This window comes from Hippichthys cyanospilos, chromosome 11, assembly GCF_059441005.1.
Source record: "Hippichthys cyanospilos isolate Australia breed blue-spotted pipefish chromosome 11, RoL_Hcya_1.0, whole genome shotgun sequence".
Classification (NCBI taxonomy): domain Eukaryota; kingdom Metazoa; phylum Chordata; class Actinopteri; order Syngnathiformes; family Syngnathidae; genus Hippichthys; species Hippichthys cyanospilos.
The window spans coordinates 5547026-5560918 of NC_142379.1; the positions used below are offsets into that span (position 1 = coordinate 5547026).

The 13893-nt window shown below is 37.8% G+C and overlaps 2 protein-coding genes across 5 annotated transcripts in view; one reads left to right on the top strand and one right to left on the bottom strand.

Annotated features, from left to right (window-relative positions):
* The first annotated feature begins 1404 nt into the window (after positions 1–1404).
* LOC148415549 (caspase a-like) lies at positions 1405–6484 on the top strand. 2 transcript variants are annotated; one of them, XM_088428398.1, is made up of 9 exons: positions 1405–1562; positions 2822–3097; positions 3163–3248; positions 3471–3647; positions 3714–3960; positions 4040–4207; positions 5141–5206; positions 5424–5533; positions 5658–6484. In XM_088428398.1, the coding sequence occupies exons 1-9, from the start codon at positions 1556–1558 to the stop codon at positions 5763–5765; spliced, it is 1245 nt and encodes a 414-aa protein (XP_088284524.1). In that variant the 5' UTR covers positions 1405–1555; the 3' UTR covers positions 5766–6484. The 2 variants fall into 2 exon arrangements, with proteins under 2 accessions (XP_088284524.1, XP_088284525.1); XM_088428399.1 differs by lacking the exon at positions 5141–5206.
* A 477-nt stretch (positions 6485–6961) lies between these two features.
* Positions 6962–13893, bottom strand: part of LOC148415550 (syntaxin-1A-like) — a 53438-nt gene continuing 46506 nt past the window's right edge. The window contains exons 7-10 of one of the 3 annotated variants that reach the window (XM_088428400.1): positions 13377–13450; positions 12849–12983; positions 11597–11707; positions 6962–8305 (exon numbers count right to left, since the gene is read on the bottom strand). In XM_088428400.1, the coding sequence (XP_088284526.1) occupies positions 8228–8305; positions 11597–11707; positions 12849–12983; positions 13377–13450 (398 nt within the window). In that variant the 3' untranslated portion in view covers positions 6962–8227. Of the gene's footprint in view, positions 10113–11596; positions 11708–11808; positions 11920–12848; positions 12984–13376; positions 13451–13893 lie in introns of all 3 variants that reach the window. The other 2 variants (XM_088428403.1, XM_088428401.1) reach the window with 2 other exon arrangements.

The window sequence follows — 13893 nt, forward strand, 5'->3', positions numbered from 1 at the left end:
TATATATATATATATATATATATATATATATATATATATAAACCAGTGCTAGTACCCCTGCGGGTACTTGAAGGAACCTAATTGGTACTCACGATTTTAAATAAATATGCAAAAATCATTGAAGAAGAATTATTCAATGAATTGCTGCAGGAAAATACAAGGTCATAAAAATAATTTTATGTTCAGTAGGTTATTTATTTTCATTATTGTAAAAAGACAGATTCTCCCCCGCACGAGAATGATCGGACCCAACTTGTCACGTGCCACCTCTCGTTACCTGTCATGATTCTATTGTTGTCAACACATCTCTACCACGATCCCAAAAGAGGACACTTTAAGTTGACATTTGTGCACAAATATATATTCATAAATATTTCTTTTTAAGAACAGGCCTGACATTTTATGTTGATTATTTTTGTAGGGACAAGTATTTGTATTAATAATTAAGTTAATGATTTATTTTTGTGACCAGAGCTCTACTATAATCCCAAAACAGGATGCTTTATGTGGACTATTTCTCTGTTGCCAAATATTTATTTATAATGATTTATTTTTGAGAACAGGTCTGACACTATTTGCTGATTATTTTTTCTGAACAAATATTTTTTAATAGTGAAGTTAATGATTTATTTTTGCGAGCAGATCTCTAACTATAATCCCAAAACAGGATGCTTTGTTTACTATTTTTCCGTGGACTAATATTTGTATATTTTTTTTATGTCTGACACTTTGTATTATTTTTTGTGAAAAAATATTTATTAATAATGAATGTATTTATTTTGGATGAGATTTTTTTCTATGATCCAAAAAAGGACACTTTAGGATGATTATTTTTTTATGGACCAATACAAATTAAGTTTCAAAGGGTCTAAAGTTGAATAAAGCAGACACTGACAGCATGTTTTATATGTGTGTGTGTGCATATATATATATATATATATATATATATATATATATATATATATATATATATATATATATATATATATAAACTACCATCTCTCAACTAGCTATGACTGTGTGACCTGATTTCCATAAAATGATTGTCATCCAGGGGAAAAACCCCAAAACTTTTTTTCAAGGATCTTTTCGTATACATGTTTTGTGTAACCCTACTTTTTGGATGAAGCACAACGTGCACCAAGTGCTCAGCCATTTACAGTGTTGTATATGCACCGCATTCGAGGGGTGGAATCCAAACTAAAGTTACCCCGACCGTTACATAAGCAATGTTACACTTTTTTCCCGCAAGCATTTACCAAACACTTCAATTTCCTGGCCAAAATCTCTAAAGCATCTTGTTGGGGGATCCCTAATGCAACAGATGATGATTGCTTGTTTCCTATTTATGTACGACAGCAAAAGGAATTTTTAGAATGTAATTACTGTAGTTTATGTGTGTGTGTGTGCGTGTGTTCTGTTTAGTGGCTCGGTTTCCTTCAAACCCCTCCCACATTTTACACGGTTCAGAAGAAAAAGACTTGTCAGTCGAGAAAACTGAACAACTTCCTTTTCTTTCAAGCATCACTTCGAAGACGACAGAGTGACTTAAAAAATGGCGGGTGAGATGATTTTATTTGACTTTTCATTTCTTCTTTCCAAAAAGTTTTTGAACGACAGGAAACGTGTTCACGTTTACTTTCACTTTTGCAAAATTTCCCCGTGCTTCTTCATAGAAGGCGAAACCCGGAGAAATACACTAACTGAGAAAGCATTTTGTCGAGTAAAAAAAAAAAAAAAAAAAAAAAACTTTTTTTTTTTTTAAGGCTGGACGCGCGCGTTTACAGTTAGGCTCCGTGTGTGTGTGTGTGTGTGTGTGTGTGTGTGGGGGGGGGGGGGGGGGGGATACTAATAGGAATAATTATATATTTATTATACATTTTCCCAAACATATTGAAGTATATGTTGAAGCAACATATGTTTGCAGTGGGAAATGGGCATTTTGTCAAAACATATGAGGTTGCTTGCAGTAAAAAAAATGTTGGGGCGGAAGTGAGCCGAGAGGCCCTTATCAGATCCGTGGTTGGCGCATGGTGCCAATTTAAGGCCGTCATGGCCCACGGATGACGTGTGAAGAGAAGTGTTGAGTATCGATAAACTGGCACTGGGCGGCGTGGGGCGCACCCGAAATTTTTGCTTTGTTTGGCTTTATCTTTGTTTTTGGCGCCGCCTCTGGCCACCATTGATACTACATTTTGTAGTGAGAAGGATGCTGTGGGTTTGAGAGCAGTCAGTCGCACACGTTTTGTCTCTGTGAAATCTGGCCCACTACTGTCTGTAAGTTGTACTTTCTTTGTAAGAATGTTGATGTATGTTAATATGCCCAAACTTGTTCGTTGATCCAACAACTTGTGACTGTGGATAACATGCTAGCTAATATTAGTTCTTATCTTCATCGTGTTATATAGCCCCGCGCAGTATGCGTTGAACTCGTTCGCATTTTCGTATGTGCCAGGTATTTCCCTTGAAATTAATAGCTTTTGTAATTAATAATATGAAAAAATAAATCTTTTGTGGAGATGAAACCTTCTGCCGCGCCTTCAAACCGTTGCCCTCTGGTGGTCGATAGAGGGCTCAAAATATTTGGGGAAAAGGACTCTGAGACAGCTTTTACCACAGAGTTATTCATGCTTTGAATACCACTGAAAATAACTCCTGTAAAACTGATTTATATTCTATTAGTACTTTATTTATATATTATTTTTGTTTATATTTACTGTTCAAGTTATTAATATGCTCCCAATTTTGTTGTATAAATGTGTACAATAACAACGAAGGCATTCTACACTATTCCAACATGATTGTGTTGTGCTTCTTATAGACCAACTGAGGGACGTGGAAACAGATTTTGTGGAGAAGGTGTCCGAGCCAGTAATCGACCAACTTATGGACAACCTGGTGCGTGACAAAGTGTTGATTGACGGCGAGCAGGAGTTTATCGCCGAAGCGCACAACACCAGAGCAAAAAGGGCTCGTGCCCTCATTAAATCCGTGATTAAAAAAGGAGACGATTCAAGCTGGAAGATGATCAATCATCTTAAAAAAAAGGACCCCACGCTCTTCAAGGAATTGGGCCTCTCCGATCAGTCTTCCCAAGGTGAGGTGGCAAGGTGATCGACGTGAACTCTATTCCATTTGAATGCAAACGTCTTTTGTCTGCAGCGGACTCTGGAACGGAGCCCCAGTGGTCCCCCACACTCCTCCCCTGCCAGAGGACCTTTTGGAATTTGAAGAAGAACGACGCTAAGGTTTTGTCGCGCAAAAATGACGTACATTTTCATAGAGGCAGATTCCTGCTATTTGAAATAAGAAAGGAAGAAACTTTAATGTTAAATATGCACCGCACATACATGTATATATGTGTATGTATACATAAATAAGTATCTACGCATATGCATGTCTGCATTTTGGACTTTTACCAAATACATGCTGACTTTCCTTGTTCATTTTTTTTTTTTTTTTTTTTTTAGGTCTACCGGGTGACTGAAGAGTCCATTAAAAGTCGTGTGGCTCTGCTCATCACCAATATAGAGTTTAAGGAGGCATATCTAGACAGGGATGGGGCTGAGGTAGATGAACGCAACATGGAGAAGCTGTTAAAGGCGCTTGGATACGAAGTGGTCAAATACACCAACCTCACAGGAAAGGTAAGGCGCATTCTTTTAAAAGTGTATTTCCTGAGTCGCTGAGCGACCCTACATTCGTTCCGGAAGGAAATGGAGGAGGCCGTCGTCAAGTTCTCCAAACATCCCAAACTCCAAAAGACAGACAGCGTGTTTGTGGTCATCATGTCTCACGGGAAACTGGGATCTATCCTCGGCGTCAACTGGAACAAGAATCAAAAGGGGGACCAAGAAGACCTGTTCCCTATCGATAACATTTTCCAACAGCTGGCCTCGGCCAGCTGCAAAGCGCTGCTGGATAAACCCAAGGTTATCATCATCCAAGCCTGCAGAGGAGGTCAGATATAAAGACGCGTTTTCCATTTTGTACGAATGCGATGATCTCACCTGGACATTTTTGCACGTGTGTGTTTTAGAGGAGGGAGGCTCGGTGCTCATCAGGGATGGCACAAAAACCACGGCGAGTGATAATCCTCAGCGGGGTGCTCCATCCGCATCTGCTGACGGCGACAACATCGTGGATGACGGTTTCCGTTTTGTGCACAAAGAGAAAGATTTCATCGCGCTTTTCTCTTGCACCCCTGGTCAGTACATTATGATGCAAAGAAGACGCCAAAATATACATTAAAAAATGTCAAATATTAATTCTGAAAATATAGTCAAATAAAAGTACATAACAAAATACAAACTTATATAATATATATATTATATATAACTTATATAATATATATATTATAATATAATATATACAAACTATATTTTTTATATATATATATATATATATATATATGTATATATATATATGTATGTATATGTATGTATGTATATATGTATGTATATATGTATGTATATATGTGTATGTATATATATGTGTGTATGTATATATATATTTATGTGTATATATATATATATATATATATATATATATATATATATATATATATATATATATATATTTATGTATAAATGTATATAATATATATATATATTTATGTATAAATGTATAAATGTAAATATATATATATATATATATATATATTTATGTATAAATGTATATAATATATATATATATATTTATGTATAAATGTAAATATATATATATATATATATATTTATGTATATATATATATTTATGTATAAATGTATATAATATATATATATATATATATACACACACTATGATCCCTCGTTTTTCACAGTTAATTGGGACCGGGGCCCCCCGCGATAAGCGGAAACCGCAAAGTTGCGCAAAATTTTTGAATTAAAAAAAAAAAAAAGGAATGTAGGAGGAATTTTTCTAAACGTGAGAAGTCTTCAGTCGCCTCCACGGAATTAGAAAAAAACGTTTTTTTTCGATACATTTAAAAAAAATATATTTTTAAAATATGAAAAGCCTTCATTCCATCCATATTAGTTAAGACAAATATTACTGCAGGACATTACACATATTTACTTAAATCTTATTTTATTAAACCTTATACGGTAACTGAACTGTTACCCCTTTTCTTTCTTTGAAGTCTCACGGTCTGTCTTGGAGGAGCACAAACAGCCTGCATGTTTAACGAATAAGACCGCACCTCAAGGTATAAATAACAAGCGGGAGTCGGGGCGGAAGTAGATGACAACTCCTGCCCTCATTGGTCGACGGTCGCGCCGGGAGCCAATCGCGCGTCAGAACGGGAGAGAGGGAGGAAATACGCCTCCCTGTCCCTCCATTGAATTGTCTAAAAAAAAAAAGTCGGAAAAACACTCGGATTGCAGCACATTCAAGCTCTCTTTTTGTTGTCGCCTCATTTTCAGATACCGTATCATACAGACACACAGTGAACGGCGCTTACTTTATTAAGTTCATCATTGATGCTCTGAACACTTTTGCATGTGAGGAAGACATCGAGGAACTTTTCAGAATGGTAAGTTTTACATAGAGGGAATATTCTTGCACACATGTCAACGAGGTGCTTGGGCCACCAAGAGAAGAAATAAAAGCGGAAAATAACTTGCTAATCTTATGATTTTTGTCTTTTTCCTGCGCAGGTGATGGAACGCTTTGACAAATTGAAATTGAAATTGGAAGATAGACAGATGCCATCAAAAGACAGATGCACTTTGTTACGGCGCTTCTACCTCTTTCCAGGCATTTGACACCTGACCTCACATCCGGAGGAAGAAAATCCAAAAATGGAAACAAGTACTCATATATTGGCCCTTTTCCATTATACCGGTTGGCCATTTTTTTTTAACCCTTGTGGCATTATGTTACTTATTACTTACAATGATTGAAATCCCTTTATTATTTTTTTTTAATGATAGAATAAAAGAATCAACTGAAAAAAATGGAAACAAGTACTCATTGTATATCGGTACCACATACCCAAGTGATCAGATTTGCTTATGAAAAATCGGATCCGTGTCATTCAAACAAAAGATCAGATCTGATAGTCATGTTATTTTTAGCACTCGGCATCTAGTGCAACCTGTTTGAGGCTGCAAGTAGGCTCCTCCCACCTGCAGTCCCTTGTGAAGGTTTCTTATTCCCCCCAGATGAGGTTTTTGAGTTTTTCCTTCCTCTTCTGGGAATTCAGGGGATGCTCTTGTGTATTATTTATGATGTTCCTCATGACGTTTTTTTTTTTTTTTTTTTTTACCTGTGAAGCCCTTTGAGACTGCGGTCATTTTGGGCCATACAAATAAAATAGACTTGATAGTGACAAAAAAACGCAATTGTGTCACTTACACGCCACCTTTCTTGCAGGCATGACAGCAAGAGAGAAGTAACAAGCGCCGATAAAAAATTAAACTACAGTACCGTTGTCTGATATTTGAGTTTTTTAACTGAATAAACACTCAAGCAGTCAACCAGTCTTATTTTTCCCCCAGACAATTTTTAATTGAAAAAGAAAAAGAGTCGAAAAACAAATCCATGTCATCACGACACAACACAAAGGCAGCAGGTCCAGTAGGCAACATGGTAACACGGTCGCAGTCCGATGATCTCTTTATTTATTTATTTTTTTTACAGCGCTACTTTGACTTCATGCCGACATCTTCCAGTGAGAACTAAAAGAACGCTTATCAAAAGACGCACAAAAAAAACGAGGGTCATCAATTACACAGGTCGAGCAGACTCCATTTTTTTTTTTTTTGAACATACTGGCAGTGTTGAGTGAGCGTACAAAACAAAGTGACTAGCAGTTCTTTTCATCCCTTGCGCTCAACATGTCCTAACAAAACAACACGGCTCTTTTTCCGCATGCACTTGAAACCGGACCAAACACGGTCTGAGATGGTGATAAGAGAGTGGATGGTGATAAGAGAGTGGGGGGGGGGGGGGGGGCGTTTTTGAGATCTTTTTTGCAATACAGTTTTCCTCAAGTTGACCATGTAGGATTGTTGTGGTTGTTTCATAAGGGAGGTAGAGGGTGAGCATAGGAGAAGTAGGGACACCCGCAGAAGAAAAGGGGGGAAAAAAACGTAATAAATAAATTAAAAGGAGGAAAAAAAGTATCTTGTTGGAGAAATTCATACATTTTTATTGTATGATTTTTAGGACTTTTGAGGATATTTGAGGCTAAAATCATTTTACGAGTTATATTAGTTAGATTAAAATAGTTATTTTCATGATTTGGAGCATAGGTGTGGAACTCCAGTCCTCGAGGGCCGGCATCCTGCATGTTTTCCGGTTTTCTTTCCCCAACCCACCTGATTCAAATAATTAGCTCATTAGCAAGCTCCGCAGGAGCTTCAAAATGATCCCAATCATTTGAATCAGGTGTTTTTGAGGGAAAAGGTATGAAAACCTGTAGGATACCGGCCCTCGAGGACTGGAGTTTGACACCTGTGATTTAGAGATCATTTTTACCAGACTAATCATAAATTGTATGTGTTGGAGTAAAACAATCATACAATTATAGTCTTTTCATCGAAATAAAATGGTGTTTTTCCAACGTTAAAAGTTACAATGTAAACGTGATTACAGTTTTTTTAATTCTGCAAAGTAGTGATTGGAGAGGATTCCTGGAGGGTCTTTTTTTTTCCCCCCAAAAAACTACAATTTTACTCTCAAATATCCAGTTGAAACCATAATTTCATTTCCATATTACAAATTCAGTTTGTGTAATTTTTAGCTTTTTCTTTCTTTCATATTGTGCAGCCGGGGTTATCTTGCCAAGATGGCGTTTATTTGTGGCGTATGGTCAACAGGCGGAACTCCATTCTCCTTTGTACTCATTGGAAAGAAAAACAAATGGAAAAACTGTCAGCAAAAATGGCTTTTGGAAAAAAAAAAAACATTTTAGTAGCTTTTTATGTTGCCCACATGTAAAACAGATAACTCAGTACATCGTCAAACTCAAAATGAAGACAGCGGTACATGACGCTGTAACGTCTTCCACACAATAATTCACTTTTGGAGTGGGGGTAGGGGGGGCATATCTTTGACAACACTCAAACATTTTGTTGCAGCACCACACATTTTTTACAAAATCCAAACTCATGCCGAAAGGGAAGGAAGTGACACGCCGAACGTTGCGTAATACCTTTGCATTCATGGCAAATGAGAAAGTGTGTGTGTGTGTGTGTGTGTGTGTGTGTGTGTTTGTAGAGGTTTAGGCCAGCGTGCCCCCCACGGCAGATGCGATAATGATTCCCAGAATCACACAGCATATAATGATCATTATTTTCTTCTATTTAACGAGGGAAAGGAGACGAGAAGAGAGCGTCAGTTGTCCGGGTTAGCGAGTGGGGAGGAGAAGAAAACATGTTAGAATTATTTATTTATTTGTTTTGTTAAATCAACACACAGAAGCCACAACAACTGCATACGGGCTAAAGTATCGGGACTCTGAATCTCGTCTTCATGTTGTTAGAAGAACAACAGCATAGGTGTGTCTTAAAAATGGTTAGCTTAAGATAGCCATGGCTAACAAAACTAGCATAGCTATCATGGTAGTTATCTTTAAACAACTTACGAAAGTTTATCTTGAACCTAACCATAGCTACCAAAACTAGCACAGGCACAATGGCAGTCATTTTTAAACAACTTACAAAAGCTTGTTATCTTAAAGCTAGTCATAGGTAACAAAAACTAGCATCGCTATCATAGTAGTTTTCTTTAAACAACCTAAGAAAGTTTGTTAACGAAACAAGCATAGGTACCGTGGCAGCCATCTTTAAACAACTTACCAAAGTTTGTTATCTTAAAGCTAGCCATAGCTAAACACTAGCATAGCTATCATGGTAGTTAGCTTTGAACAACTTAGTTTGTTAGTTTAAAGCTAGCCATAGCTAACAAAGTTAACTAGCATAGCTATCGTGGTAGTTAGCTTAAAGCTAACCATACCTAGCACCACTGGCATAGCTATCACAGTCGTTATCTATAAACAACAATACGTATTTTTTAACCTCGCAGTTAACTAATATGTTCATATTCACAAAAATACTGTAAATTGAGTCCTAATACCATTGCCCATACCAGAACAATTAAAGAAAAATCAGTGATTACGGTTTGTGTCATTGAAGTGTTAGCATTGAAAACATGCAAAGCATTTGGTTATTTTGCATTCCTTCATATCTTGAAAATTTGGTCATGCAAAATGCACCGCACTTCGAAGAGACATGCATTTACTTCCATTTTAACGATGTAAGGGTGTTCAAATATCTTCTGTGACATGTATCAAATAACTACAAAAAGTCTCTGGATCTGAGCATTTTGTTTTGGGGAAGTGGGCTCGCTAATGCACTTGCTAAAAACTACTTATAACGACCAAGGCCCTTGCTTGTATTACACCACTCGGTATTGCCAATTTATCAACGTTGTTGTAAAATTTAGAAACAATGTTAATCATTCGGGAAGTTGTTGAACTCCACATCTAGTCGTTACATTAATTCTACATTTAAAGTAGACTAAAACAAAAACAACAATTTTAGCATAGCATAGCAAGGCTAGCTGCTATGCTAAGCAAGGCTACGTTATGTTGAATGGTAAATGGAGTGCACTTATGTAGCGCTTTCTACATTATGACGCTCAAAGTGATATACAAAGGCTCAAATTCACCCATTCACTTTATGCTATGCTAATGCTAATTTAACCATAACAATTTTCCGAAACAGCCAAAACGATTAACCTAGCTGCTTAATTTTACACTTGCGCAGACAATAAATATATTCAAATGTCCCATTTGAGCATGTTTTTTTTTTTTGTGGATTTGTGGCAAAAAAAAAAAGCTCAGAAGAAGTCATGTGTGTTACAGCGGAAAATTCGTACTGTCTTTTTAAAAAAAATAAAGGTTAATTATTTGCAGGGCCCGTTTCTTTGCAAGCAGCACAAAGTCCATTGACAGTATGTGAACAATAAAACGGGCCTCTTTATTCTGGTCAAAGCAGCTGGATTGTCTGTAAGCGTCTTCTGATGTCCTAACTTAGTCCGACTGCCAGACTAATAGCGAGGATGCTCAAACATACAGCGACACAACCTCCTATCAGGAGCAACTTCTGCGGAAAAAAAAATAAAAATAGTAATGACACACAACGGTGATTTTTCTTAATACCAAGATGTAAACACACCAGTTTATAAACATGTTTGCTGTTCAAAAAAAAAAAAAAAATCCAGTAGGTGGCAGAGTGGATCCACTGTGCTTGCAAATGCTTTGGCCATAGCTCCTATACTGTAGGTACTTAATAATATGTCCACCTGAGAACCAGTTTATTCATTTGTGTCCACTGTTGTGCACACAAATGCATAGGATGGATCTCAGGAGAATATTCAGTAGCAAAAACGCCATGGTCACTTTTAGGTCAAAAATGGCTTTGATTGATGACTTGAAGACTATTTTTACTTTTTTTTTTTTTTTAAGAGTCCAGACGTTCTAGCCCAGGTACTTATTTCATCTTCCTTTTTTTCTTTCAAGTGTTGGGCTAAAGCAGTGTCTGAAATTGGCTGGTACAAAATGAGTAAATGTCTAAATTAATCAAAAATAACATAGCAGTAATTGATTACTTTAAGTACTTTAGGTACTCATTGCTAACTCAGTTATCGACTAATGTCTTACTAAAATAATGTAGCAGCTAAAGTACTCAACTATTTACCCAAAGTAATCGATTGGTAAAATAATTATTCTTTTAAAAGTAATTAGATAGATAGCACTAGCTATCTTGATAGGTACTGAAGCTTGTGCTAGCTAGTGCTGTCTATCTACTACTTATCTACTGCTACCAAGCGCAATAGATAGGTAACACTAGCTAGAGAGATAGCTAGCATTTGCTAGCTAGCTCGATAGACACACAGATAGACAGTAACTAAATTACTTAGTGACTAAGTAACAAAAGTAATCAACTATTTACCTAACGTCATCGATTACTAAAATAATTTTTACTTTAAAAGTATGTAGAGGGATACCACTAGCTAGCTTGATAGGTACTATAGCTTGGGCTAGTTAGCGCTGTCTATCTACTTTTCGACTAATCTACTTTAGTAATTGTTACTTTAGCTAGCTAGGGCATTACATAGGTAACACTACCTAGCTTGAGAGATAGCTAGCATTAGCTTGCTAGCTCGATAGACAGATAGATAGACAGTGCCTAAATTACCGAAAGTAATTGGTTACTTAAGTGCTTGATCTTAATCCGACAGCCATTTTAGGCCCTCCTTTGGCAAAAAACAAAAAACAAAAATCCCTTAAAAAATATATTAGTATGTAAAAATGTTTTAGTACTGAATGAGATCAATCGATATTTTGAGGCCTCTTGTTACAGGTTTTCCTATGGAAAGTTTTTTACTAGTTTTTGGGCGGATTAGTTTAACAATTAAAGGGGCAGTATCGAAGAAACCACCGCGCGTGAGGAAAAACGACCTCTATGAGAAAGAAGGCGTGAGCAGCAACAACAGCCAGCTTACGTGTCGTGCATGCAGACATCACTTCCACAATGACAACACATGCCAGCCGGTCGTCACGTTTGGCCAGGCGCTTGCCACTCACCCTCCGAGCTTTACTCTGGTATTTAACCGCCTTCTTAGTGTCCGAAACGGCCCTCTCCACATAGTCTACTGAGTGTTCCACATTGTACTCTATGCGGTCTATCATCTCTCCCTGGCAGAGGACGGCGGATGGACAGGAAAGAGGAAGGAGGAGGTGGGTGGAGAGAGGGCAAAAAAGGGAGAGTTAGTTTCCGCATTTTGAGTGCCTCTCACCCGCCTGCTGCTTTTTTTCAACTTCTTGCATTTGGGGATGGTGTCTTTTGCTTGCTCCACGTAGTCTTGTGCCTCGCACACAATGCGCTCGATGTTATTCACCAGTGCGCCCTGCACAACAAAAACAGCGGCGAGTCCGTTTACATTGATACACACACCAAAAAAAAATAATTGTGATAAAAGCTATCAGAGTAGAACTAGCTTGTTATACTGTAAACATTCAAAGCAACTGGCTGAATGAACAAGTGATTGCATAGATCACAAGTACGATTCCCCCATATGGATCAAAGAAAAAGAAGGCTATTACCTTTGTGCGTTAGCTGGCGCCAATGTTCTCTAGCGCTTAGTGCCAATGATGCAGAGACAAAGTGCAGAAAAAAAAGATAGAAAATGGGGATGTTAATAGTAAGGGGGGGATTAACACACAATTGTGAAGCATTTAATCACAGAAAGGTTAGTCCAATTATTAATTACAATTAATGTAAACAGGAGAAAACATGATCCACCAACAATGTGTTTGTACAAATGGCTTCCAAGCTACCTATAACTGAAAAAGTGACTTTGAGGGCTTGTAATATGGAGAGAAGTACCTACTTACCGTGTATACACATTTACACGACAGACAGACAGACAGACAGACAGACAGACCGATAAAGCTAGCAAGCTAGCTCGGTACATAATTTCAGTTAGCTTGCTCGATAAATAGTACTTGCTAGATAGATAGATAAAGCTAGCTCGCTAGATAGTTCTAGTTAGCTAGCTCAAAAAATAGTGCTTGCTTGATAGACAGACAGAGTTAGCAAGCTAGCTCGGTAGATCTAGCTAGCTAGCTCGATAATTAGTGCTAGCTTGATAGACAGACAGATAGCTAGACAGATCCTGCTAGTTTGCTCGATGAACGAATGAATAGCTAGTGTTAGCAAACTAGCGCAGTAGATAACTGCTAGCTTCCTTGAGACATGGATAGATAGTGCTAGCGAGCTAGCTTGAAAGACATTGCTAGCTTGCCAGCTCAATAGACAGACGGATGGAGTTTGCACCTGGCTCTCCACCAACATGGCCATGTCCATGAACATGTCGTGAAGTTCTCGGATGCTGTTTTCCAGCTTGATTATCTCGTTGTGCCGGGTCTCGATCTCATTCATAGCCTGCTGGGTGATGTTGTCCATGATGATCTTCGGCAGGAAAAAAAAAAAGAGAGAAAAGTTCTCTTTTGTTTATCGGGTGTAATGTATACTAGTGTAACCCATTTCCTTGAGGTCTAATTATTTTTTTCACATTCGCAGTAACTGGTAGTGTGATAACTAAGTGGTCATGCCATGTTGAAACTTGACATGTTATCACCATCTGGGTGAAATTTCAGCTCCTTAGTGTCTTGTTTCAATGTTTTCCCTCTCATGTGAATTGCCTCTGATATAAGGGCGAAGGAAGATTTTTTCCTCACTTTGATTTTCTATTTCTTTCTTCACGTCTAAGTAAACAAAGTAAAAACGTCGACATTTTAATGACCAAACTTAGCGATAAACATGATGGCCTTAACCGAGGAGCATCTGGATGACATAACTTACCCCCGACGTGAAGATGGCAGGATTGTCACTTTCCAGCATGCTTTCCAGCTCCTCATTTGTCGTATTTCTGCCGGCTAGGAAGCACAAAAACACGCAGTGGAAGAGACACTTAAGAACAAACCCGGCAAGTAAATTCTTTCAATGAAAATCCTTTTGGAATTCTCCTCCCTCGCTGATTAAGGGCCATTTCTCCACATCATTCAATTTAATTAAAAGGAAATGTGTGCGCTACGCTACTTGCTCTCAAGCCATCTGACGGGGCCACCTTTTAATAGGCCGCCTTCCCCTGCACGGCGAGGGATGTGATTTAAAAAAATAATTGGTGTCGGTATGCAGGGCAGACATCATCCATCTGCAGACGCCGCGCAAAAGAACAACTTTTGTTTTTTTTATTCTTTTTTTTTTAACTTGCTGATTACAATGCGTCTATGTTAGCGTTCGGTTAGCTAAATCTCGCGTGTAGTGTCACTGTGATGGATGGATGGATAGCTAGCTAGCTAGCTAACTAGATAGATTG